The 27,264-nt window shown below is 37.9% G+C and overlaps 1 protein-coding gene across 8 annotated transcripts in view; it reads left to right on the top strand.

The window, feature by feature from the left end:
* SDCCAG8 (SHH signaling and ciliogenesis regulator SDCCAG8) overlaps nucleotides 1–27,264 on the top strand; it is a 243,423-nt gene that overhangs the window by 41,645 nt on the left and 174,514 nt on the right. For all 8 annotated transcript variants that reach the window (XR_011247670.1, XR_011247669.1, XM_069545550.1 and 5 more), the window contains exons 7-9: nucleotides 1,646–1,710; nucleotides 4,789–4,977; nucleotides 17,421–17,559. Coding sequence is in view for 6 of the 8 variants with exons in the window: in XM_069545550.1 (XP_069401651.1) it covers nucleotides 1,646–1,710; nucleotides 4,789–4,977; nucleotides 17,421–17,559 (393 nt within the window). In the remaining 2 variants the exon portion in view is untranslated. The remainder of the gene's footprint in view (nucleotides 1–1,645; nucleotides 1,711–4,788; nucleotides 4,978–17,420; nucleotides 17,560–27,264) is intronic.

Here is a 27,264-nt window from a genome sequence, read left to right as displayed (position 1 = left end):
GAGTAGGGGATAACAGAGAATGAGATGGTTGAATGGCATCACCAACTTGATGGGCATGAGTTTGAGCAAGCTCCGGGAGTTGGTGATGGACAGGGAAGCCTGGTGTGCTGCAGTTGATGCGGACGTAAAGAGTTGGACACAACTGAGCAACTGAACTGAACTGAAATCACTTGGCTATACACCTGAAACACTTAATATTGTAAGTCAACTATACTTAATAAAAATAAATAAAATTTAACACTAAAGAGAAACAAATTCTATGAATTATGCTTGTTTACAACTTTGTACTAAGTATTTTCTATCTTTGCTGCTTGATTACTCTTTTTTTTTAACTTTTTATATTGGAGTATCACCAATTAACAATGTTATAATAGTTTCAGGTGTACAGCAAAGGGACTCAGACATACATATACATGTATCCATTCTCCCTTAAATTCCCCTCCCATCCAGGTGGCCACATGATGTTGCGCAGAGTTCCCTGTGCTACGCAGTAGGTCCTTGTAGGTTATCCATTTTAAATATAACAGTGTGCACATGTCGATCCAAGCTCTATATCTTTCCCCCCATTCTTCCCCCTAATGGCAAACATTAGTTCATTCTCTAAGTCTGTGAGTCTGTTTCTGTTTTGTAAGTAGCTACTTCATGACTCTTGTTCATCAGCTTATCTGCTATTTATTTGCAATGTCTTCATTTGTGATGATCTCTTTTACATATCCTTCAGTGTAATATAAGATTCAGTGCTGATAAAAAGATTTCAATATTCATCCAGTGCTTCAGCTATGTAGAGGCTTTTATTTAGTTGTAGGTACTAAATAAAAGTCTTCATATATTCATTCTTCTCGCTGACCACTTACCTAATCAGCTCATCTCTATCTACTCTCCCATGTAGCATTCTACATTCTAGTGATACTGAACTACTTATTGACCAGATATATATCACACTTTCTCCAGTCACTGATCCTTTTGCTCTATTGGAAATTATCCAAGTCTTAGCATCTCTTCTAATGAAGCCTTCTCTACGTCTCTTCAGCTAAATTATAAGTTCCTGCCTTTTCTATTTCATTTTACCTTCTGTATTTTCACTAGTGTAAACTGTATATAATTATATTTGTTCATCTGTCTTGCTATTTCTGCTTAGAATATAAGCTCTTGGAGGTAGCAGTGTTTTTATCTTAGAATTAAAGAAAAACTGGATATCAGCTGAGGCTTGTGGATTATATATCACTTTGGTCTATCATACTGTGATTTATAACTTTTATCATTCATCCAACACATATTAATATTTTTTGGTGCTTCAGCTATGCAGCAATCACAATGGGAGATTCCAGGAAGATTTGATCCTTGCCCTCATGGACTTTTTGGGCTATAATTGGTTTTGCCCAGAGTCATACTTTTAAAAATAAGAACTGGTTTATGCAGTTTGGAAAAAAAAACTTTTTTATTAGTAATCACCATTTTATGACTCAGTAGTTCTTTGCAGGCTTTCACTCAATAAAAATAAAGTGTTTGGAGTGGATAAAGGAAAGTGATTCCAGAGAGAGCACATTGATTTTCCTCCTGGATAAAAAGAAATAACTGATTTTAATATTAATAACTAAAACACAGGACATGGAAAAAATGCACATTTTTTTTTTCTTTTCTAAAGGAGAGACTAAAACTTACTTATGAGGAAAAGAGTGAAATCCTGGAATCTCAATTGACGTTTTTGAGGTAAAGTATTATCATCTACTTAAAGTCATTGGCAAAATCATAATGATCTTAAAAATATGTTTGAATGTTTACTGAAATTTCAGTTTTAGTCAATATAGAAATTGCTTGATATTATTTTATATACACTACATGAAATTTCCTCAGATTAGTGAAGGCTAAAGGGATTTGTGAGCTCCTTTTTCAAATCCTGTGTCAAAGAAATGTGAGCTAAATTATAAAATTTATCCCTTCATCAGTTGTAAAATATTATGTTTTCGTATAGAAAAAGGAATTAGTAGCTCATCTTATAGAAATTATACTTTTAAAATAAAATAATATAAATAAAGCACTGTAATTTTCAAATTACAAGCAAGTATTTTTTTTTCTTCTGTAGGAGGTCTTCATCTAATTTTAAAATTGCAACAGTAGTATAATAGTTTGAGTTTTTATATCCTTGGCAGATTTGAGTATATACAAATTTTCATGTACTTTTTGATATGTTTTCAAAAATCCCAATAAACCCTATATATTATAGATTAACCATTAGTGATTTGTTCTATATTACGAGTAGGAAAAGATACAGGAATTAATTTTTTAAGTTAAGGGTTAATTGAAATAGTGGTAATGAAATCTTTTCTAACAAAATAATGTTTAAAATATTTTTTGAATTTTATTTTAGTAAATTTTATTTTTGAAATAAAATTTAACATTAAATTTTTCAGGCCATGTATTGTCTAGAGCTGTAACTAAAGTACTACCAGAACCAGAACTCATGGCTTTTTGCTACAAATGTAGTTATTCATTTATTTTAATATATTCTTAGGCCTTTCATGCCTTATAAGGTTGAGGATTTCTGTAGAGACTCTTGATTTTTCATGAAGAAACCTAAACTTTTATAAAATGGTCTATTTTTTGCTTTCTTGCTTTGCTGTAGTTTGATTTCTATTGTGTTTTGGTTCTTCAGTATTTAGTGATATATTTCTAGCTCACTATTTTATGGGAATATGACTTATTTTGTTCCATTCACAATTCAACTCTGCAGTCTTGCATTGCACTAAAATATCACCTTGCAATGGACCAGACTTTGTTCCCTGCATTCTTCTGTTTCTTCATTTTTTTTAGCATAATTTAAGATTATTTAAAGAAGCATTTTCTTAAAGAAAGAAATAAAATCACTGCTCTTGGAAACTCTAGTTTTATGTTACCTATTTTTTAAATTTTCTGTTTGCCTCTTCATGTAACTGAATCTACTTGAGTGTTTTGATTTTGAAGCTGACAGAAATAGTAGTGGAGACTCTGACTTTGGAATCTACTTCTGAAGTTCTTTTTATAAAGCTTTCGAAAGTCAGACTGTGTTGTTGTCAGTCACTAAGTCGTGTCCAGCTCTTGGTGACCCCTTGGACTGCAGTGTGCCAGGCTTCTCTGTCCTTCACCATGTCCCATAGTTGGCTCTGACTCGCGTCCATTGAGTTGGTGATGCCATCCAACCATCAGACTTTTTCTACATGATACTTAAAAGGAAACATTATATTGTAGATATTATCTTGGGAAAAAGATATAAACAGCTCCTTTTTTTCTGCTTCAGAGTGTCATTAGATTTGCTTTTTTTTTTTAACTTTTAGATGGCCCGTAGATCTTTCCACCTCTTCCAGGCTGTCTGAAAGCCCCCCAAATCCCAAGAGTCGACGAAGTGTGTAACAGCCAGATGTTTGACTGTTGGCTTCTCCTTTGTGACAGGGAGCAAATTAGGATGGCTATAGATCCCTGAATTTATCTATAGAGAGTAGCCTGAGCCAGAGATAAAGTGCCTGCCTTCTGCAGTCTTAAGAATTTAAGAACAATTTCTTTAAGTTAGGACTTAAAAAAAAAATACAATATGAAAGGGATATGTGTGCAAGGAAGCTCAGTTACCTAAGTTGACTTTACCAAAGCATTTTAGGGATGGGGAAGGAAAATACAATCCATATACTGGTCATTTAATCCTTAACAGATCAACATAGAGAAAAACCTTATCCAGGAACTAACCCATTAAAACAAACAAACAAACGAAGAACACAAACATACAGTTCCTCTGCCCTTTCATTATCAAGCTGTATATTTCCAGCCAATAGCTGCTGCTTGTGAAATCTTATGTCTGTCAAATTCTGACTTCTTTCTGTAGCCCACTCTCAGTCCTTTGTAGAACTTTGTGGTTAGTTGATTTTTTTTACTGAAGAAAAATGGGCAGCAATAAATTACTCATGCATAAAATCCATATCCTTTTTGCAATCTTTTAAGGTTCTCTTTATAAATTTTAAAAAGTTAACACTTGAAATAGGATATTTCCCTCAATTTAAGGATATTGTGTTATCCCTTTATTGAGAAAAATTATTTAGGATTTGTATTTTGGGAAGAGATGGGATCCCTTGAAAAGAGAGCCAGTATCGGAGGCACACTAGTCTGTGTTAAAATCTTAAAACAACTTTAATATTTTCAAGTCTCACTTTATTCAAAGGGTCAATTCAGATAATCACATCTACATCTCTGGGTTGTGGTAAGAATTAATAAGGTATTGTATAAAAAGCACCTAAATAAGGTAAACACCAGTAAATGATAGTAGTTATCACTGTGATGATACCTTTACAAGTAGTATACTTTTACCGGGACATTTTTAAAAAATTTTAATCAGATGATAATTGCTTTACTATGTTATATTGGTTTCTGCCTCACAACAATGTGAATCATTCACATCGAGTCTCCCCTTCCTTCCTCTTGAGTCTCCCTGTCCCCAATCCCACCCCTCTAGGTTGTCACAGAGCTCTAGGTTGGGCTCCCTGTGTTAGATAGCAGCTTTCCACTATCTATCTATTTTCTGTTTTACACATGATAGTATATATATGTCGGGCTTCCCTGGTGGCTCAGAGGTTAAAGTGTCTGCCTCCAATGAGGGAGACCCAGGTTCAATCCCTGGGTCGGGAAGATCCCCTGGAGAAGGAAATGGTAAACCACTCCAGTACTCTTGCCATCATAGTATATATATGTCAGTGCTACTTTTTCAGTTTATGCTAACTTCTTCCCCTGCTATGTCCACTTGCTAAAGCTTTTTTCCCTTCTTTTTAGGAAAGACTTAGCTGAATATCAGAAAAACTGTGAAGATCTTAAAGAGCGACTAAAGCATAAAGAGTCTCTTCTTGCTGCTAATATTTCTAACCGTGTTGGTGGTCTTTGTTTGAAATGTGCTCAGCATGAAGCTGTTCTTTCCCAAACCCATAATAACGTTCACGTACAAACCATTGAAAGACTGACTAAGTAAGTATGCTTCTGTATGTGGGGTTGTTGGTAACAGGGAAACCCACATCTTTAAATGGGCATTATAGTTTTTTTTTATCTCCATGCTAAATCACATGTGATTAATGTTAAGCTTCAAATAAAATGAATTTTCTAAGGTCCCTTCATTGTAGCTATATTAAAGAGAGAATATGTAGGTTCTGCCAACTGTGTATAATCTAGTCATTTTAGACAAATAATTTTATCTTTGTTGGTTTCAGTCTCATCTTTAAATGAGAGGATTGAAGTAGATAGCCTTTATAATTCTGTTCATTTCTATGACTCTGTAATTGAAGATCCAGCACTATTCATAACAGCACTGAGTTTGAGAGAAATTCTCTTGATTTTGGCCGATTTCAGATTTCCCTGCTGTAGTATAAAGTGAGCTTTTTTTTCCCAAGTCTTTAATATGTGCTTATCATGAAGAATATTATGAGTACACTGGAAGAAGGATCCACTGTATCCCATTTGTTAATATTTGAGGATTGATCAGGGACAAATTACAAGTGAGTTTTTATGGAGCCAAAGTTTTCATCTAGGCTGAAATACTACAGTTTTCTGGGTACATCTTTTTTGTTTTGTTTTCACAATTCCAGAGGAAGCCTTTTCCTATGAAAATTTTATTCTGTAGAAGTTTAGGATTATTATTTAATACAGTATCCAGTGATGATTTATAGTTGGTATTCTCTCTCACATGCCCTCTGCTTTTTTCTGTGCTCAGGGTCACCTTTTTCTGTCTTCTTGGGTTCATTTAAATAGCCCAAACATCACTTCCTCATAGAAGTATTCTCTCACCAGCCTTACCCCATTTTGTCCTCAATTGACTTAGCCTCCTTCCTTCTGTAACTTTATAATATATTGTGTATACTTGCAGGTAGCAACTGTTTTATTTCTATATCCCTGACTTCTAGAAGAGTACCTGGGCTGTAGCAGACACTCAGTAAATTGCTGTTTATATGGGCGTTTATTGTTAATATCAGTTCAGTTCAGTCGCTCAATCGTGTCTAACTCTTTGTGATCCCATGGACTGCAGCACACCAGGCCTCCCTGTCCATCATCAGCTCCCAGAGTTTGCTCAAACTCATGTCCATTGAGTTGGTGATACCATCCAACCATCTCATCCTCTGTCATCCCCTCCTCCTCCCACCTTCAATCTTTCCCAGCATCAGGGTCTTTTCAAATGAGTCAGTTCTTTGAATCAGGTGGCCAAAGTTTTGGAGTTTCAGCTTCAGCATCAGTCCTTCCAATGAATATTCTGGACTGATTTCCCTTAGGATGGACTGGTTGGATCTCCTTGCAGTCCGAGGGATTCTCAAGAGTCTTCTCCATCACCACAGTTCAAAAGCATCAATTCTTCGGAGCTCAGCTTTCTTAATAGTCCAACTCTCACATCCATACATGACTACTGGAAAAACCATAGCCTTGACTAGACAGACCTTTGTTGGCAAAGTAATGTCTCTGCTTTTTAATACGTTGTCTAGGTTGGTCATAACTTTGTTAACATCAGAGATCCTCTAATTGGAACTGGTGTCAAGAATGAAAAGACTTGGTCATTAAAGTCAGTTTTGACCTTTGGATGAAAGAATTTACTTCCCTGAGTTTGAAGTCTTCCTTTGTTTTGGTGAATGATATTCAATACCACCTCTTGGAATATTATGGATGCAGCTTAGCCTTGTGACTCGAGTGTTAGCTTTTGAGTCAAACTGCCTGGATCCGTACTTTGGTTCTACTAACAGCTTACTTTGTTTAAGGCTTTCCTGGTGGCTCAGTTGGTAAAGAATCTGCCTGTAGTACAGGAGACCACCTGCAATGCAGGAGACCTGGGTTCAATCCTCTCATGCCTCAATTCCCTGACTTAAAAATGGAGGTAAAAGTGCCTAATAGTATTATTTTTGAGGGAACATCGAATGCATACCTACATATTGCTTCAAACCTTTCCTGCCGTATTATAAATGCTCTATAAATATTAAAACCCATCTGTACCTCCTATACTTGGAAGTAGTAAAAATGTCCCACAGCTATGGTTTCTACATGTGACTAATTTATTGGTTGTTATATAAAAACTAAATTTCTCCACTGGTACTTTTCATGATCTGCACTGATGGCCTTGCTTTTTGTTAAATATTATACTAATTATTAAATATAGTATTAACTTATTCCTATTTATTACATATCGGCTTCCCAGGTGGCTTAGTGATAAAGAATCCACCTGCCAATGCAGGAGATGCAGGTTGGGTCAGAAAGATCCCCTAGAGGAGGAAATGGCAACCCACTCCAGTATTCTTGCCTGGAAAATTCCATGGACAAAGGAGCCTGGCAGGCTACAGTCCATGGGGTTGCAAAGGATCAGATGTGACTGAGCATGCACACTAGTATTTCATATAGTGACAATTTATTAAATGTATGTTAAATATATTTTCAGATACAACTAATATGTAAAAACATTTCTAATATACCTAGGATTGTACCAGGAAATTTAAAATGTAATGTCTTTTAATCTTAGTAAAACATTGATGAGGTAAGTAGATTGCCATCATTCTACAACTAAGGAAACTGAGACTCAGAGAAGTTAAAAATTTGCTTGTTTATATTTGAAAAAAGAATGGAATCATACTTCACAAAAGTAAATTCAAGATGGTTTAAAGACCTAGATATGACTTCTAGACTGCAAAAGTATTGGGAGAAAATATAGAAAAACCTCTTTATGGACTTGGGCTAATTAAAGTTCTGAGCATGATGAGGAAAGTAAGCCAAAAGGGGAAATAAAATGTTACATTTGACTCCACTAACACAAAAACTTACTTATGATACAATATTGCAAACTAAACTAAAAGATAGGAAAATATTTATATTTTATAAAAATAAATTTTTGGTACAATGTATAAATAATTTCTTTGAAAAGAAACAGAAAAGAGAAACTTCCCAGTTGCAAAGTAGGTATAGGTTAGGAATTGGTAAGCAATAAAAGAGGATGATAATGCACAAGTTAAGTGTTCATTCATTTTTTTTTTATTGAAGTGTACTTGACCCACAATACCATGTTAGTCCCAGGTGTACAACATAGTGATTTGATAATTCTATACATTACGAAATGATCACCACAATAAGTCTAGTTATACCTGTCACCATGTAAAATTATTACAGTATTATTAACTGTATTTCCCACGCTCTACATTTCATCCTTTTGACTTGTTTTAAGTGACAAAATAAATAATCTTAATCTCATTTACCTATTTTACTCATCTTCCCAAAACCCTCCCCTCTGGCAACCCCTTGTTTGTATCTGATTCTGTTTCTGTTCTGTTACATTAGTTCATTTGTTTTGTTATTCAGATTCTCCAAACATAAATGAAATCATATTTTATTGTCTGACTAATTTTACTTAGCATAATACCTTCTAAGTCCATCCATATTGTTGCATATGGCAAGATTTCATTTCATTTCATTCAGCCATTGTATTGCTGAGTGATATTTCATTGTTTATGCATGTGTATTTATACACATATACCTCATCCTCTTTAATCCGTTCTTTGATGGACATGTATGTTGCTTCTGTATAATGGCTATTCGAAATAAGGCTGCAGTGAACATAGGGGCGTCTACATCCTTCTGGATTTCTGTTTCTGTTTTCTTCTGAAAACTACCCAGAAGTGGATTTTCTGGATTGTATGGTAGTTCTTTTGATACTTTTTAATTTTTTGAGGAACTTTCATACTGTTTTACCTAACAGCTTACTAATTTACATTTCTCCCAACAGTGCTCTAGAGTTGCCTTTTCTTCCATCTTTGCCAGCATTTGTTATTTGTTGTCATTTTGCCATTTAAGCTATTCATTCTGTTATTATTCAAGAAAATGGTGGTGGTGTTATTAGTTAAGAAAATGGTGGTCGCTAAGTTGTGTCCAACTTTTGCAACCCCATGGACTATAATCCACCAGGCTCCTCTGTCCATGGGATTTTTCAGGCAAGAATACTAGAATCTGTTGCCATCTCCTTCTCCAGAGGATCTTCCTGACACAGGGATCAAACCTGCATCTCCTGTATTACACGTGAATTCTTTACTGCTGAGTCACCAACAAAGCCTCATTCAAATACTGAAAATACAAGTTTAAAAATACCAGTTTAAAAATGCCAACTATCAAACTGGTGAAAATTTTAAAAAGACTAGTGGTCTCGAGAATTGATGAGGCTATGAATAAGTCTGTATTTTCATACACTGCTAGTGGAACTATAGATTGACACTGCTTTTGAGGGTGATTTAGTACTGTTCATTAATATTTAAATTGTGTATTACATGTTTCAAAATGTACACTAGAGAATGTTTGTGTATAATAATAGGGCATTTATAGGAAACTCTATTTGCAGCATTATTTGTAATGCTGTTGTGATACTGTCATTTGATAAGAAATACATATTTTTGTCTTCATTTCCCATTCTTTGCATAGAACTCCTGAAACTTCTGTATTTTTCTAAGTGGTAAAAGCAATAAGTATGTATTTTGTACTAACATTTGTGTTTTGTCCTCTGCTTCTGCAATAGGTTGTTATTGTTAAGCCCATGAGTTTATATTAAGTAGATGACTTTTAACTAAGGATGAGAATGCTGATTGCCACAGACACCGTACATGTAATTAGAAGACTGGAATTTTCAGTCTCTATTTCCCAACCTTTAGGAAGGGAAAGAGCTGGAGATGGAGTCCAGGCATCAGTGGCCAATGATTTAATCAATCATGCCTATGGAACTTCTATACAAACTCTAAACAATGGAGTTTAGGGAGCTTCTGGATTGGTCAACACATTGAGTACTAGAATGTGACACCAGACAGGATGTGGAAGCTCCACACACCTTCCCACATACCTTTGTCTAGTGATCTCTTCTATTATCTGTTCATGAGTTGAATTTTTTATAATAAGTGAGCAATATTTAAGGAAAACACTTTCCTGAGTTCTGTGAGCTGTTCTAGTAAATCATTTTGTACTGGAAAGGATCATGGAAATCTATGGTTTTGGGTCAGAAGAGATACAAGGTACCTGGGACTTACAATTGGAACCTAAAGTTGAGATTGTTTTGTGGGACTGAGCCGTAACCTGCAGGGTTTGTGTCAATTCCAGGCAGTTAGTATCAGAATGGAGTTAGTAGCCACTCAGAATTAGAGAATTGCTATGTGTGGAAAATCTACAAATGTGGTAGCAGAAGTATTGTGAGTATAGAAACTATAGAAGAAAACGATAGGTTTTCCTTTTAGATGTAAACAACCTAAATATCCCTCAAAGAAGAATAAGGGGACTTCAGTTTAGATAAAGTATGAAATTTTATGTACAAAAAAGAAAAAAAAGAATGAAGTAGATCTGTATGTACTGATGTTCAACTAAGCTCTAAAATATGTTATTGAAGAAAAAAATGAAAAAAGATGAGAAAGACATACCTGGCAGGAAACTATTTGTATTTTTTTAGAGGCTCACTCACAACCAGGTGAATACATGTGCATAGAAAAAGATGCAAAAGAATAATCACAATATTTAACAGTGTACCACTGGAGAAGTAGAAGAAGGCATTGAAACTGACAATGTTTGTTAAGCAGTCTCTAACCACTGTTGTTGTTCAGTTGCTAAGTTGTGTCTGACTATTTGTGACCCCATGGACTGCAGCACGCCAGGCTCTCCCGTCCTTCACTATCTCCCACAGTGTGCTCAGATTCCTGCCCATTGAGTCTGTAATGCTTTCTAACCATCTCGTCCTCTGCTGCCCTCTTCTCCTCCTGCACTCAGTCTTTCCCAGCATCAGGGTCTTTTCCACTGAGTCAGCTCTCCACATCAGGTGGCCAAATTTTTGGAGCTTCAGCGTCAGTCCTTCCAATGAATACTCAGGATTGATTTCCTTTAGGATTGACTGGTTTGATCTCTTTGCAGTCCAAGAGACTCTTAAGAGTATTCCCTAGCACCACAATTCGAAGCATCAATTCTTTGGCACTCAGCCTTCTTTATGGTCCAGCTCTCACATCTGTACATAACTCCTGGAAAAGCCATAGCTTTACTATATGGACTTTGTTGGCAAAGTGATGTCTCTGCTTTTTAATACATTGAAATTTTAATTACCAATTTTAACCATATTGGTAATTAATTTATTATGAGAAGAATGTAATGAAAGATTAATTTTAAAATGGAAAAAGCATATTCAAAGTCATGCAGATGAAGCGGATATTCTAAGATAAACTAGTCAGACAAAACAAGTCAGCAAATAAAAAGCAGTGTTTCTTTTTCCTATTATACTGATTTCATATTATCCTTCTGGGTTATAAGTAAAATGTCTTAAAAGGAAGCTACAATGTTTACATTGATTCCAAGCCTGGCAGTCATTTAGAAATTATATTCTTGCCCAGTTACATATTCCTTTGTCTCTATCCTCTATTTCAGCTCTTAGTCTCTTAGAATAAATGTCAACCTTTTCAGTTCAATTTTCAGCTTTGTCAGCATGTCATTGACTCATATTCTACTTTAATAACAGTATACTGTGGAAGGCTTCTACTTTTACTGTCAATGAAAATCATTGTCTGTATTATTCCCATGGCCTAAGCTGGTATTCAGTTTCTTTCAATTTACTAATGCAGAAAGCTAAATATTGAATGTTATGCTGACTTTGAAGAGTGGCCAAAACTTTTTAGGTTTGATTTCTAGTTTTAAGCATAATTAAGAAGCCTGAACCCTCAATGAACTGTACTGTAGTATTTCTTGCATGACTCTAGTGTGAAATTTTTGAAGTTGTATCCCAAATATGATAAATTAAAAGTGTGTCTTGGTCTCTATTGAAAACTGTAGTATTGTGGTACCAATTTCAAGCTACTTTGTTGATTTTTTAGCTTGTAATATATGATATATATATATATGTAGTATATGATATATATGTGTAATATATGATATATATATGTAATATATGATATATATATGTAATATATGATATATATGACACAACACTAGTGAAAGTAGTGAAAGTGTTAGTTGCTCAGTCGTGTCTGACTCTTTGTGACCCCATGGACTGTAGCCCACCAGGCTTCTCTGTCCATGAAGTTTTCTAGGCAAGAATACTGGAATGTATTGCCATTCCCTTCTCCAGGGGATCTTCCAAACCCAGGAATCAAACCCAGGTCTCCTGCATTGCAGGCAGATTCTTTACTATCTGAGCCACCAGGGAGGCCCCCATGATACAACATTGGATAGCTGAAAAGGAGAGGATCAGGCACAACTTGAAGACCAGACTGCCCGTGTTTGCAGTGTTTTATTAGGACCCTTGAAACTTTTTGGAGAGAAAATTTAACAGCTTTTGAGTTCATTGGATATATTTTAAAAGATAGCTTGAAGTCCTTATACTATTTCTTAATTTCTGCCTTTCACTTAGTCCTCAGTATGTCATGAAGTAGGTAAGAACAACAATAACCTTTCTTTCTTAATGATCAAAGTATTTACAAATGGGAATCAAGATGGAACTGCTTTGTATTAAATTCCTGTCTGTAGCTCACAGTGCCTTGAAGGAACCTCAGTGTATTTTTCAGAAATGATTACTACTGTACTGATCCCGGGACTTCAGTCCAGCTTGTGATTTGGGAATGGGTGATTGGCAATCTTCTGTATAGCTTGCTTTGTAACTATATTTCAGTTTTTAAAAAAGAAAATTAAAAAACTAAGACTAACTGCTTAAGAATAAAAGAGAATTCATTATCTCTCTTACACACATACACAGAAAACCAAAAGAAAAAGAAAGACTGTAGTGGGAACTTCCCAGAAATGAGGAACAAGGAAATGTTGTAGTCAGCCTTCTAGACTTTCTTTTAAAAACAGTGATGTTTAATAAATCTTAAAACTGCTAATAACTGTGGAATAGCTTAGGAATTGAAGGAATTAAATATGGAGTACGCCATATTTCAAGATGAAGCTCATGTATATATCAGAGCAACTTGTCTCTTTTCCTTATTATAAACATTGGCCAAGATTAGTCAGAGACTTTCTCAGTCCTTTTTGCACTGATTGTTGCTCTAGGTTCCTTAAATACTAGTTTCCTTAAATACTACATGATTGTTAGTTCATCCTAGAACGACACCCCTGCTTCTTACTTCATTTTCTGCCTCAGCTGCTCTATCATCTGCATCGTGGCATGTTGCAGGATTAATGCTGTATTGCTTGCTTTGTTTGAAAAACTCCTTGATCACACTCATCAAAACATTCCCATGGTGTTTTTAAGCAGTTAAAGAACTTTTGCCACGGGAGATGGCCCTCTCACTCTCACATTGATGTATCATGTGAGTTTGTATGACTTCCCATTGTAAGACGCTTGCTCAGGCCTGGCTTTGGGCTGGCACTGTGGACTAGGAGCTGCACTGCAGCTGACTGAGTAGTTAATCTGGGTAGCCAGAATTGACCATTTCTGAAGGACAGATAATGAGTAGTAGCATGGGGCTGAAGTAGAGGAGAAAAAAACTCAAGAAGATGTCAGCCAGAATATAGAAATATAGACATATAGAAATGGGACAGGAAGCAGGGCCTTATGTTGCCCACATGTTCATTCACTTCAGTCAGGTCCAGCTCTCTGCAACCCCATGGACTGTAGCCTGCTAGTCTTCTCTGTCCATGGAATTCTCCAGGCAAGAATACTGGATTTAGTTGCCATGCTCTTCTCCAGGGGATCTTCCCACCCCAGGGATCAAATCTTCCTCTCCTGCATCTTGTATGTTACAGGCAGATTCTTTACCTAGTGAGCCCCATGGGAAGCCTTATATTGAGGATAGGGCTAATATACCCAGAGTTGTTTTTTCAAGCGCTTGCTATTTGATATGTGGGCTGGCTAAGTTGAAACAAAACAAATAAAAAATGCAGTGACTGAGTAGATGGTCCTGTGTGTTAGTCTCTCAGTCATGTCCCACTCTTTTGCAACCCCATGGACTATATAGCGTGCCAGGCTCCTCCTCCATGGAATTATCCAGGCAAGAATACTGTGAGCAGGTAGGCATTCCCTTCTCCAGGGGAATCTTCCAGATCCAGGGATTGAACCCAGGTCTCCCACATTGCAGGCAGATTCTTTACCATCTGAGCCACCAGGGAAGCCCTAAGTTGCCAAATTTAGATAGTCCTAAATTGCCAAAATTGCTAGTGGCACCTGTAAGCATATGTGTAATTTAAGTATCTCTCCTGAACTTTTCAGATGGTCTGAGGGCCATCTTGAAGCATATATTACATTTCTTTTACAGAAAATTGGAATGTGTCAGTCCAGTGGTTGCACAAATTTTTAGTACAGTTCTTTTACAGATTCACTGTTGAATGGTGACCTTAACAAAACATCAGTGTGTGTGTGTGTGTGTGTGTGTGTGTGTGTGTGTATTAGTTGCTCAGTCGTGTCTGACTCTTTGTGACCCCATGGAGTGCAGCCCTTCAGGTGCCTCTGTCCATGGAATTTCCCAGGCAAGAATACTGGAGTGGGTTACCATTTCCTTCTCCAGGAGATCTTCCTGACCCAGTGATTGAACCTGGTTCTCCTGCATTGCAAGCAGATTGTTTGTCTGAGTCACCACAGTCTTTGAGGGTTTATCTCTGATGATTTTTTGTCATTCAGTAGTCTGAAATTGGTGAGCTTATGTTCTGAAAATTTTTTGATCCAGAGCAATTAAACTCTTTTGTTTCCAGTTCTAAATATAGTCTGTGAAGCTGTGAAGCTCGCTCAGTCGTGTCCGACTCTTTGCAACTCCATGGACTGTAGCCTACCATGCTCCTCCATCCGTGGGATTCTCCAGGCAAGAATACTGGAGTGGGTTGCCATTTCCTTCTCCAGGAGATCTTCCCAACCCAGGGATCGAACCCAGGTCTCCCACATTGCAGGCAGATGCTTTACCATCTGAGCCACCAGGGAAGCTCTCTAAATAGTCTAGTGACTTTTTAAATTTAGACATAGGAGACTTTCCTGGTAGTCCTGTGGTTAAGACTCCACACGTTCCCCAAAGGGGACATGGGTTCGATCCCTGGTGGGGGAACTATAAAAATTTTAACTGTAAAATATTAGAACTGGGACAGAATTTTGCTTAACCTCTTTGAGGCCCTTCTGTAGCAAAGTCATTATTCATTCATTTGTTCTTTTGTCATTTGTTTCATTGAGTATATACTGTGTGACAGACTACTCTTAGCAAGAGGATATACTAGAAATGGTTTAAATATATTAAGTGTAAGTCTCCTGTAAGAAGCAAATTTGTTAGAAACTTGATCCTATTGTGGCCTGTTTGTTACTATATATTCTGAGGTTTTTTGTTAATCTTTTTATTTGTAACTTCAGGTTTGATGGTGGTATAGTATTAGGAACAGGTAAGAGTATCATTGAATAGAGACTTTGGTTTCTTAGTAGGTCTAGAACTTTAGGAAAGGTAACTATATGATGTTGACCTGTTATCCTTAAGAGTGAAATTTTATTTTCTACTTGGAGACATAGGTTCTAGTTGGGTTGCATATTCTCAATGAAGCTAGTCCCTTTTATGTTAGAGCCTTTTCTGAAATGCAAATAAATATGAATTTGATTTTGTTTGCATTTTACTTAATATTTTTTACTCAACCAGAATAATCTTGCTTTGTTTCTTCCACGTTTTCACATAATTATTGTGTTTGATTATATTTGATCAAAATAATTCATTCCTTTTTCATTTCCTTTAGACAAAAAAAATTATTTTTCTCAATTGAAAATAAGTGAATCAAGAAATTCTAAAATGAAGATCACTATGCTCCCACAAGTTTTATGATACTTCCAGCAATTTATTTTTTTAACAAAAAGAGCTTTTATGAAACTGTTAATAATGTAACTTTGCTCAGTATTACATATTTTTAAAAATATGACTATTTTCCAAATGCCACAAATAGTTTAAATTACTTTAAGAAAATTTTTTAATCAAGACACTGGTCAATTTTGAAAGTAATTCAAACTCAGAGATTTAATCTTTTAAGTTAGGACTCCTTAAAATTTACTCTTTATTAATAGTTTACACAGTTGACTAGCAATAGTTCAGAACTTGGCAATGAAAAGGAAGCTACAGCAGTTACTTCAACTGACTTTGAAATCACAGTTTAAAACTTGAGCTTTTTAACAAAGTATGGAATAGCATAAGTAACAGTCCAACTTACTTTTTTTGTTGTTTTGTGTTAATAGAAAGTTTCCCACCTCACTTTTGGGGGGATCTATTGATCATTTTTATCCAGTGGATGAGTTCCAGATATCCTGAAATCTTTTATGTGGAATTTGCTTAAATTAATCCATGAGATTGGAACCTTGGTGCTGTTTTACATGCCAAAGCATTTTGGCATTCAGTTCAGTTCTGTCCCCAAGAAATAGCTTAGCTTTATGAGAATTGCTGAGAAGGGGGTAGAGCTAGGCAATGATCAAACCTAGAGGGGTAAGATTTTGTAAAATAACGAGTATTATGTGTAATCAAGGCATTTGAGTAATCCAACAGTACTACACATTGAAAGAAGAAATACTTTCACAAGTAGGTGAAAGTTTTTCATTTGTAAGTGAAGCCGCTTAGTCATGTCCGACTCTGAGAATCCATGGGCTGAACCTACCAGGCTCCTCTGACCATGGGATTTTCCAGGCAAGAATACTGGAGTGGGTTGCTATTTCCTTTTCCAGGGAATCTTCCTGACCCAGGGATCAGACCCGAGTCTCCTGAATTGCAGGCAAACGCTTTACCATCTGAGCCACCAGGGAAGCCAAGAAGTATCAAAAAGAGGGTTGTGAAGGAAGACGAAAAGAAAAAAAAACAAGTTCGTTCTAGTAGAGCAGAGAGCCAATAGTGCAAACAAAACCTCAGTAGTCCCTTCTTACCATGGTTACTTCTACTTTGAGGTACGATTCCCACCTTCCCTGACAGCTCAGTTGGTAGAGAATCTACCTGCAATGCAGGAGACCCCAGTTCAATTCCTGAGTGGGGAAGATCCACTTGAGAGGGGATAGGCTACCCACTGCAGTATTCTGGCCCGGAGAATTCCATGGATGGTATCATCCATAGGGTCACAGTCTGACACAACTGAGTGACCTTCATTCACACTTCCACAACTTTATCAGTTTTTTCTCCTTTTCTGCCACCTACACTTAGCTTTTTAACTTAATTTCCTCTTTTCTGGGCTTTCCTCTGCAGCCCTAGTGTGCCAGTCCTCTCCACAGTAGGTTGTTATCCCACGCAGATGCAGTCCTGCCATGAATGCTCCCTGCTCTCTGGCCGTTCTGCCTGCCCCTCGCCAAGTGAGAACAGAGAGTCTTTCTCTGGGGTGTGCTTGCACATGTGCTGGGCTGGGCCGGCCTGCCCTGGCTCTTCTTCTAATACGTATCAATGCTTTTTCCTCCCTGACTTATGAATACTTGACCATTTGATCATATCTTGTTTTCAATGTTCTTTTTGTGCTGACAGAGAAAGAGATGACTTAATGTCTGCACTAGTTTCCGTGAGGAACAGCTTGACAGAGGTGCAGCAAAGAGAAGCAAGTGCTTATAAGCAGGTGAAACAAGCTGTAAAAATGACTGAAGAAGCCAGTTTTGAAAAAACCAAGGCAAGTCTAATAAGATTAAAATGAAAGCATGCCTTAATTCCTTTTTTTTTTCTTTTCTGAATACTTATTTGGTTATTCTCCATAACTAAACTTTTTTTCCAAACACACAAAGTGGAAACCAATTTGTTAGTATTGAATTTCTAAATTAAACAAATTTGCTCTTTGGAGAATTCTTATTCCTCTGCAAATTCTCTTGCTATATCACTATTGAAAGAACAGTACGATGTAATATGGTACTTTGAGAGAGCTGTATGCTTAACCTTTTCATTTGCCGATAGTTTTTAATGCTAAGTGAAACTATTAACACCCATAGTGACCCATTTTTGTATGTTCATATATGACTGAAGACAGATATTTTTCTTTGTCCCTGGGAAATTTTGAGAACGTTCAAATATACCACAATAATAATATATGTGTATTTAATAGCATCTTTAGCTGTGAATTGGTATCCTTTGTGTGCTTAAGTCAAACACATTTAATGGTAATGATAATGTCAGTAATAGTTAACACAGTGATTAGGCAGTGTTCTAAGCACTTTGAATAGTAGGAGGTTACTGTTGATTCATTGCTTTTGGGGGCCACACCTTAAACCATTCAAGTTGCTGTGTGTTTTCTGTAGACACACTAGCCACACTTGAAGTACCTAGTAGCCACATGTAGCTGGTGATTACTATATTAGTCAGTGCAATATAGGACATTTCCATTATCACAAAAAATGCTCTTAGATGGCATTGGTCTAAGCCATATAGTAGCATCACTATTTTATTGGGCTAACCAACTTCATATTAAACTCCTCCTCAGTCATTGCTTTATCCATTTTTCTCTGTCCAGTTCATCTTTAACTCTTCCTAGACCATTTGACCTTCATAGTGCCCCTGTACCTTTTGGAAGTAATGTTCATTCTGACCAAATGCCCTAATATATTTTATTGTTTCTTCAAACACTCTTACTTCTTCATTTGTAATGAACTCTTGCTGCCCCTTGCTGGTATTATCACCCTCAAAACCCCCAGTGAAGCCCTTTGCTATTCATCTCATCTCATTTGGCTATGATGGAGGAGGTTGGCATTCATATCACTCCCTATTGCCATTTCCAGGCCCCTGTTATGGTTCAGTTCAGTTCAGTCGCTCAGTCGTGTCCAACTCTTTGCGACCCCATGAATCGCAGCACACCAGGCCTCCCTGTCCATCACCAACTCCCGGAGTTCACCTAAACTCATGTCCATCGAGTCAGTGATGCCATCCAGCCATCTCATCCTCTGTCGTCCCCTTCTCCTCCTGCCCCCAACCCCTCCCAGCATCAGAGTCTCTTCCAATGAGTCAACTCTTCGCATGAGGTGGCCAAAGTATTGCAGTTTCAGCTTCAGCATCAGTCCTACCAGTGAACACCCAGGAGTGATCTCCTTTAGAATGGACTGGTTGGATCTCCTTGCAGTCCAAGGGACTCTCAAGAGTCTTCCAACACCACAGTTCAAAAGCATCAATTCTTTGGTGCTCAGCTTTCTTTACAGTCCAACTTTGATATCCATACATGACCACTGGAAAAACCATAGCCTTGACTAGATGGACCTTTGTTGGCAAAGTAACGTCTCTGCTTTTGAATATGCTATCTAGGTTGGTCATAACTTTCCTTCCAAGGAGTTCAGTTCAATTCAGTTCAGTCACTCAGTCGTGTCCAACTCTTTGCAACCCCATGAATCGCAGCACACCAGGCCTCCCTGTCCATCACCAACTCCTGGAGTTCACTCAGACTCACATCCATCGAGTCAGTGATGCCATCCAGCCATCTCATCCTCTGTCATCCCCTTCTCCTTCTGCCCCCAATCCCTCCCAGCATCAGAGTCTTTTCCAATGAGTCAACTCTTCTCATGAGGTGGCCAAAGTACTGGAGCTTCAGCTTCAGCATCATTCCTTCCAAAGAAATCCCAGGGCTTATCTCCTTCAGAATGGACTGGTTGGATCTCCTTGCAGTCCAAGGGACTCTCAAAGAGTCTTCTCCAACACCGCAGTTCAAAAGCTTCAATTCTTCAGTGCTCAGCTTTCTTCACAGTCCAACTCTCACATCCATATATGACCACTGGGAAAACCATAGCCTTGTAAGCGTCTTTTAATCTCATGGCTGCAGTCACCATCTGCAGTGATTTTGGGGCCCCCAAAATTAAAGTCTGACACTGTTTCCGCTGTTTCCCTATGTATTTCCGAGGAAGTGATGGGACCAGATGCACCTACACCTTATTCCTCTTTTTTAAAAAAATAGTTTTTTTTCTACTTTTATTATATATATATATATCTTCATATATATATATATATGTGTATATATATATATGTATATATATAACTTCTTTTGCCTGTGCTTACTGTGGTACACACACTCTTTACTGTGGCTCATGGTCTTCTCTAGTGGTGGTGTGTGTGCTCTAGACTGGGTGGGCTTGGTAGTTGCAGCAGACAGGCTTAATTGCAGTATGTGGGAATCTTAGTTCCCTGGCCAGGGATCAAACCTAGGCCCCCTGTATTGGGAGTGTGGAGTATTATCTACTAAACTACCGGGAAGTCCTGCTTACTTCTTTTGAAATTAGGTTACCACTTCTCTTTGAATCACCATTGATTCTCCCCTCTCTAATTTTATTGTTTTTTTTTATACAAATCTTTTATTGCATATATGATTTACAAACATTTTCTTACTGTCTCTTCATTTTCCTGTCTTTTTTTTTAATTTTTATTTTTACTTTATTTTACTTTACAATACTGTATTGGTTTTGCCATACATTGACGTGAATCCACCATGGGTGTACATGTGATCCCAAACATGAACCCCCCCTCCCACCACCCTCCCCACAACATCCCTCTGGGTCATCCCCGTGCACCAACCTCAAGCATGCTGTATCCTGCATTGGACATAGACTGGCGATTCGATTCTTACATGATAGTATACATGTTTCAATGCCCTTCTCCCAAATCATCCCACCCTCTCCCTCTCCCTCAGAGTCCAAAAGTCCGCTATACACATCTGTATCTTTTTTGCTGTCTTGCATACAGGGTCATCATTGCCATCTTTCTAAATTCCATATATATGTGTTAGTATACTGTATTGGTGTTTTTCTTTTTAATTGACTCAGTATAGAAGACACTATTTGACACTTTTTAAAAAAATCATCCATTTTATACTTGGATTTATAAAATAGTTGTAAGATCTTTGACACTTTTTAACAGCTTTAACCTCTGACCCTTTTTGTCTCTTGTCCAAGTCTTTTCAGGCTGCCATAAAGAAAATACCATAGACACGGTGGCTAAAACAACAAACATTTACTTCTCACAGTTCTGGAAGTTCAAGATCGTGGCACCAGCAGGTTCGGTGTTTGGTCAGCGCTCACTGTCTTCTCACTGTGTCTTCACATGGTGGAAGGGGCAAGAGAACTCTTTCGCATCTATTTTCTAAGGGCACTAATCCCATTCATGAGGACTCTGCTTTCATGAGAGAAAGTCCTTTCATCACCTCCCATGGGGCCCACTATCTAAGTCCATCATATTAGGGTTAGGTTTCAACATATGAATTTTGGAAAAGCACAAACATTCAGTTCATAGCATCCTTCACTCTCTCTTTTCATCATTCTGAAAGGTTTCAACATTCATGCTGTTAACATATGCAACATCTTTGTCCAACGCACTTTGTCTTCCTTAACTCTAAGATTTTTTTCTATTCTGCTGTAACTCCCACAGGAACTGAAGTGTCCATGAAATCTCAAACTCTAAAACTGATCTCTCTGACCAGAGCCTTTTCTCTTCTTCCCTATCTCAGTTAAATCTATTCAGTGTTCTCTTCTACCTCCTCGCATACTTCATTTTCTCTATTATCTCCAGGCTCTCCCTCTTCCCTTTCCATTTAGATGTGAATTTTACAATTTCAAGCTAAACTCATTATATTCACTCCATCAAGATAGCTGTGTTCTTTACCTACTGAATGGCACTTTTGTCCACTGCCTTGTCCTAATTGGAAACCTGGATGTCATCCTCTCTTTTATACCTGGCTTCCAATCAATCACTAATTGCAAGTTTTTTTATTAAAGATTTATTTGTTGACTTAACAAACAATTTCTACTTTCTTCATTTTCCCAGCTTAGCACCTCACTTTCATAGCTGACCTCCTATACTGAGATCACAACCAACAGACAAGAGGCTCTTCAAACCTTAGCATCTCTCAAACGTGTCTTCTCATTTTTTTCTTGCTTATCTGGTCCTCTTACTTTCCAAGATGAATCTCTCCAAGTTCTTGATATCTCCTACTCCCAAGGTTTCAGGGACCCTAATCCATTTGTTATCATATCTTTCTTATATCTTCCATCCTTCCTTCTCCATTGTTTTTACCTTTGTAGCTTTCAATTCACTTCTGAACACATTGCAGTCAAGCTTTTAACAAATTGTAGTCTGATTTCATACTACTGAATTGGTCACTTTATGGTCACCAGCCACATCCTGTTTACTAAACCCAGTGAAACATCTTAGTCCTCATGTGACTCAACTCAGGAAGCCATTAATTGTCCTAGTATAACATTATATTTTCTCCTTGATTAGTTTGGTATTTCACTCTGTGGGTCATCTTTGCATTGCTCTTCTCTACTCTTCCACATGCCTTTTAACTTGTTTTCCACAAGCCTAGAATGCATCTTTCTTTCTAGACTTCCACCCATGTTGCCCTAATTTCCAGGCCTTTGTGTCTTCCTCTCACTGAACACTTCTACATTGTGTCTTTAGCTCTAACAGCTCTGCTGTGCCCCAGACCTACATTTGTAGCTGCTGCTAGATCTCTTTATATGGATGATATGCCATTAGCATCTGAAACTCCACACTACCAAAATGTTAATTCTCTCCTCCTTACTGTCTGTCACTCCTTTTCCTTCTACAATTTTCCATATTATCTTCTTTCAGATAATGGTATTATCATCTTACCAACAGTTCTGGCCTAGATCCTTTAAGATACTTTGGTTCCTCCCCATTCGTCACTCTCAACATCCAATCAGTTACCAAACTTGCACCTTCTCCTCAAAGACCCTAAGTTATCCCGGCAACTTCCATTGGTGTAACTTTGCCCTGGTTCAAGTCTTCACATACTCTTATGCAACCTTTGTGGCCTTTTGGAATAGCCTTGCCTCAGGTCTCTTTCAGTTCAGTTCAGTCTCTCAGTCGTGTCCGACTCTTTGCGACCCCATGAATCCCAGCACACCAGGCCTCCCTGTCCATCACCAACTCCCAGAGTTCACCCAAACTCATGTCCATCGAGTTGGTGATGCCATCCAGCCATCTCATCCTCTGTCATCCCCTTCTCCTCCTGCCCCCAATCCCTCCCAGCATCAGAGTCTTATCCAATGAATCGACTCTTTGCATGAGGTGGCCAAAGTACTGGGGTTTCAGCTTTAGCATCAGTCCTTCCAAAGAAATCCCAGGGTTGATCTCTTTTAGAATGGACTGGTTGGATCTCCTTGCAGTCCAAGGGACTCTCAAGAGTCTTCTCCAACACCACAGTTCAAAAGCATCAATTCTTCGGTGCTCAGCCTTCTTCACAGTCCAACTTTCACATCCATACATGACAACTGGAAAACCATAGCCTTGATCAGACAGACCTTTGTTGGCAAAGTAATGTCTCTACTTTTGAATATGCTATCTAGGTTGGTCATAACTTTCCTTCCAAGGAGTAAGCGTCTTTTAATTTCATGGCTGCAATCACCATCTTCAGTGATTTTGGAGCCCCAAAAAATAAAGTCTGATACTGTTCCCACTGTTTCCCCATGTATTTCCCATGAAGTGATGGGACCAGATGCCATGATCTTCATTTTCTGAATGTTGAGCTTTAAGCCAACTTTTTCCCTCTCCTCTTTCACTTTTATCAAGAGGCTTTAAGTTCCCTCTTCACTTTCTGCCATAAGGGTGGTATCATCTGCATATCTGAGGTTATTGACATTTCTTCCGGCAATCTTGATTCCAGCTTGTGTTTCTTCCAGCCCAGCGTTTCTCACGATGTACTCTGCATATAAGTTAAATAAGCAGGGTGACAATATACAGCCTTGACATACTCCTTTTTCTATTAGGAACCAGTCTGTTGTTCCATGTCCAGTTCTAACTGTTGCTTCCTGACCTGCATATAAGTTTCTCAAGAGGCAGGTCAGGTGGTCTGGTATTCCCATCTCTTTCAGAATTTTCCACAGTTGATTATGATCCACAAAGTCAAAGGCTTTGGCATAGTCAATAAAGCAGAAATAGATATGCAGATGATATCACCCTTATGGCAGAAAGTGAAGAGGAACTAAAAAGCCTCTTGATGAAAGTGAAAGTGGAGAGTGAAAAAATTAGCTTAAAGCTCAACATTCAGAAAATGAAGATCATGGCATCTGGTCCCATCAATTCATGGGAAATAGATGGGGAAACAGTGGGAACAGTATCAGACTTTATTTTTTTGGGCTCCAAAATCACTGCAGATGGTGACTGCAGCCATGAAATTAAAAGACGCTTACTCCTTGGAAGAAAAGTTATGACCAACCTAGATAGCATATTCAAAAGCAGAGACATTACTTTGCCAACAAACGTCCATCTAGTCAAGGCTATGGTTTTTCCAGTGGTCATGTATGGATGTGAGAGTTGGACTGTGAAGAAAGCTGAGCACCAAAGAATCGATGCTTTTGAACTGTGGTGTTGGAGAAGACTCTTGAGAGTCCCTTGGACTGCAAGGAGATCCAACCAGTCCATTCTAAAGGAGATCAGCCTTGGGATTTCTTTGGAAGGACTGATGCTAAAGCTGAAACTCCAGTACTTTGGCTACCTCATGCAAAGAGTTGACTCATTGGAAAAGACTCTGATGCTGGGAAGGATTGGGGGCAGGAGGAGAAGGGGACGGCAGAGGATGAGATGGCTGGATGGCATCACTGACTCGATGGACATGAGTCTGAGTGAACTCCGGGAGTTGGTGATAAACAGGGAGGCCTGGTGTGCTGTGATTCATGGGGTCACAAAGAGTCGGACACGACTGAGTGACTGACCTGAACTGAACTGAACTGAACTAAATGGTCTAGTGGTTTTCCCTACTTTCTTCAATTTAAGTCTGAATTTGGCAATAAGGAGTTCATGATTCCCCAGTATATCTTTCACTTTGCTGCCAAAGTCTTCCTAAATTGTAAATCTGCCTGTTTGGGCAGCTCTCCCCTTGCAGTAGAATAAAAGACAAATCCTTAGCATAACCTTCCAGATCTTTCACAATGTGGTCCCACTCTAACTTTTCTAGCCTTATCTTTTACTACACATTTCATATAACTTGTGCTGTTTCTGTAATGTGACCTATATCAACTCTTTCCATGAATTTGCTCATGTTGTACTTTTCTGCACTGTATTCATCTGTGAAATACCTATTCAATCTATGAGAGTCAGCTCAGGTGGCAGTCTTCCCCAGGGTTTTTTCCAACCCCTTCTTGTTTCAATTAATCTCTTCCTTTTCTGTATTCCTAATGAGCTGTGTATAATTTTTGTGGATATGTACATAGTTCTCTCCATGAAAAGACCTTAAAAACCAGGCCTGTGACATCTATCACTGTATTCTTCACAATGGCTATTTACATATTAATTGTACATAAATGTTTGTTGAGTTGAAATAAAGTTAGCTATTAACTTTAAATATTAGTATGAATTTTTATAAATAATTTTTATGATGTAATATTTCAGTAGTTAAGAACTGGAAAGGCTATTGTGTATCGTGAATCTATTTTTCACTGAGTTAGTATTTATGCCAGGATTGATTTCTAAGCAGTTTACAAAATGCAGTGCAAGTATAATCGTTATTATTTTCAAGATATAGTGAAACATATTAGGAAATTTGCTTTTTGAGAGTAAAAATCAAAACAGCATATATACTTTAATTTTAAAATCAACTACTTTATTACTGCATTACGAAATGGTTACTTTGTTCTTATAGTTTCTTAACATTTGTTGCCATCTAGTGTTATATTTTGCATATTGCATGCTAAATAAGTGGAAGCAATTACATTTCATAAATACTATGTCAGTGTTCGACGGAACTTTCCTCAGTGTTATGTGGTAGCCTAGATGGGAAGGGAGTTGGAGGGAGAATGGGTATGTGTATATATATGGCTGAGTCCCTTCACTGTTCACCTGAAACTATTACAGCATTGTTAATCGGCTATACCTCAATACAAAATAATAAGTTTTAAGAAAAAAGGCAAATACCATATGATATCACTTGTATGTGGAATCTAAAATGACACAAATGAACTTATCTACGAAACAGAAATAGACTCGCAGACATAGAGAACAGACTTTGTGATTGCCCGAAAAGAATGTGAATAAAGGATGTATGTGTATCTATATAGTTGTTGTTGTTGTTGTTGTTGTTCAGTCACTAAGTTGTGTCAGACTCTTTTCAACCCCATGGACTGCAGCACACCAGACTTCCTTGTCCTTCACTATCTCCCAGAGTTTCTGTGTGTATATATATATGTATATAAAGGGTTTCCCCCAGTAGGAAGTGACTCAGTTGTAAAGAATCCACCTGCAATGCAGGAGCCTCAGGAGATGGAGGTTTGATCCCTGAGTCAGAAGATCCTCTGGAGGAGGGCATGGCACCCACTCCAGTATTCTTGCCTGGAGACTCCCCATTGACAGAGGAGCCTGGCAGGCTACAGTCTATGGGGTTGCAGAGTCAGACACGACTGAAGTGACTTAGCATGCACACAGGTTTCCCATCTAGGTCACTGCATTTTAGGTCATTTTTAACAAAAACTGAAATAAGATGCATTAGCCTTTATTTGAATTTTGAATACCTCAAACCAAGGGTGCAAAAGGAAGAGGGTTGTCTAAAGTCCCCAGCTCCCCAAGACCTACAGCCATTTCCACCAAGAAAGGGGTTGTGCTCAGGGGAAAGAAGGAGCCATGACCTTGGGAACTACTAAGAGAAATGGCAGCTGCAGATCCTAAATTAACATGGTCACCTGTGAAGATCTATCAGTTAATTGTAGCTGGCCATTCCTTGACCTAGTCATTGAGGATTCAGTTATATGCCTTTACTAAATGGTTATATAAAGTATAATCAAGGAGTACTGAATCATCTAGGATTCTGAAAACTAGCACAGGAGTCTTAGAATTTAAAGACAAAGCTTTACTCTTTGCAACCCCGTGAACCATACAGTCCATGGAATTCTTCAGGCCAGAATACTGGAGTGGGTAGCCTTTCCCTTCTCCAGGGGATCTTCCCAACCCAGAGATCGTACCCAGGTCTCCCTCATTGCAGGCAGATTCTTTACCAGCTGAGCCACAAGGGAAGCCCAAGAATACTGGAGTGGGTAGCCTATCCCTTCTCCAAGGGATCTTCCCGACCCAGGAATCAATCCAGGGTCTCCTGCATTGCAGGCAGATTCTTAACCAACTGAGCTATGAGGGAAGCCCTAATGGAAAGAATGTATACATTTATTTAGTAGAACCAAATCTTGTATATGAGGTCTGTTGCAGGATTAAATGACTTTTCTAGTTCCAAGTGTTAGTTAATATATCCTTCACTGTGACCAGGAATATATATTAAAATGAAAACAATAAAACTAAAAGCTATTTTTATATGGGATCACTGGTTACAAACCAAGAGTGATCAATAGCCAGTTTTTAACCTACTATTTTTATTTCATTACTGCTTTCATACTCATCATCACCTTTCAGT

This window comes from Ovis canadensis, chromosome 12, assembly GCF_042477335.2.
Source record: "Ovis canadensis isolate MfBH-ARS-UI-01 breed Bighorn chromosome 12, ARS-UI_OviCan_v2, whole genome shotgun sequence".
NCBI classification, from domain to species: Eukaryota; Metazoa; Chordata; class Mammalia; order Artiodactyla; family Bovidae; genus Ovis; species Ovis canadensis.
Note: the sequence above shows the minus strand (reverse complement) of the source record. Positions and strands in the feature narration are given on the sequence as shown.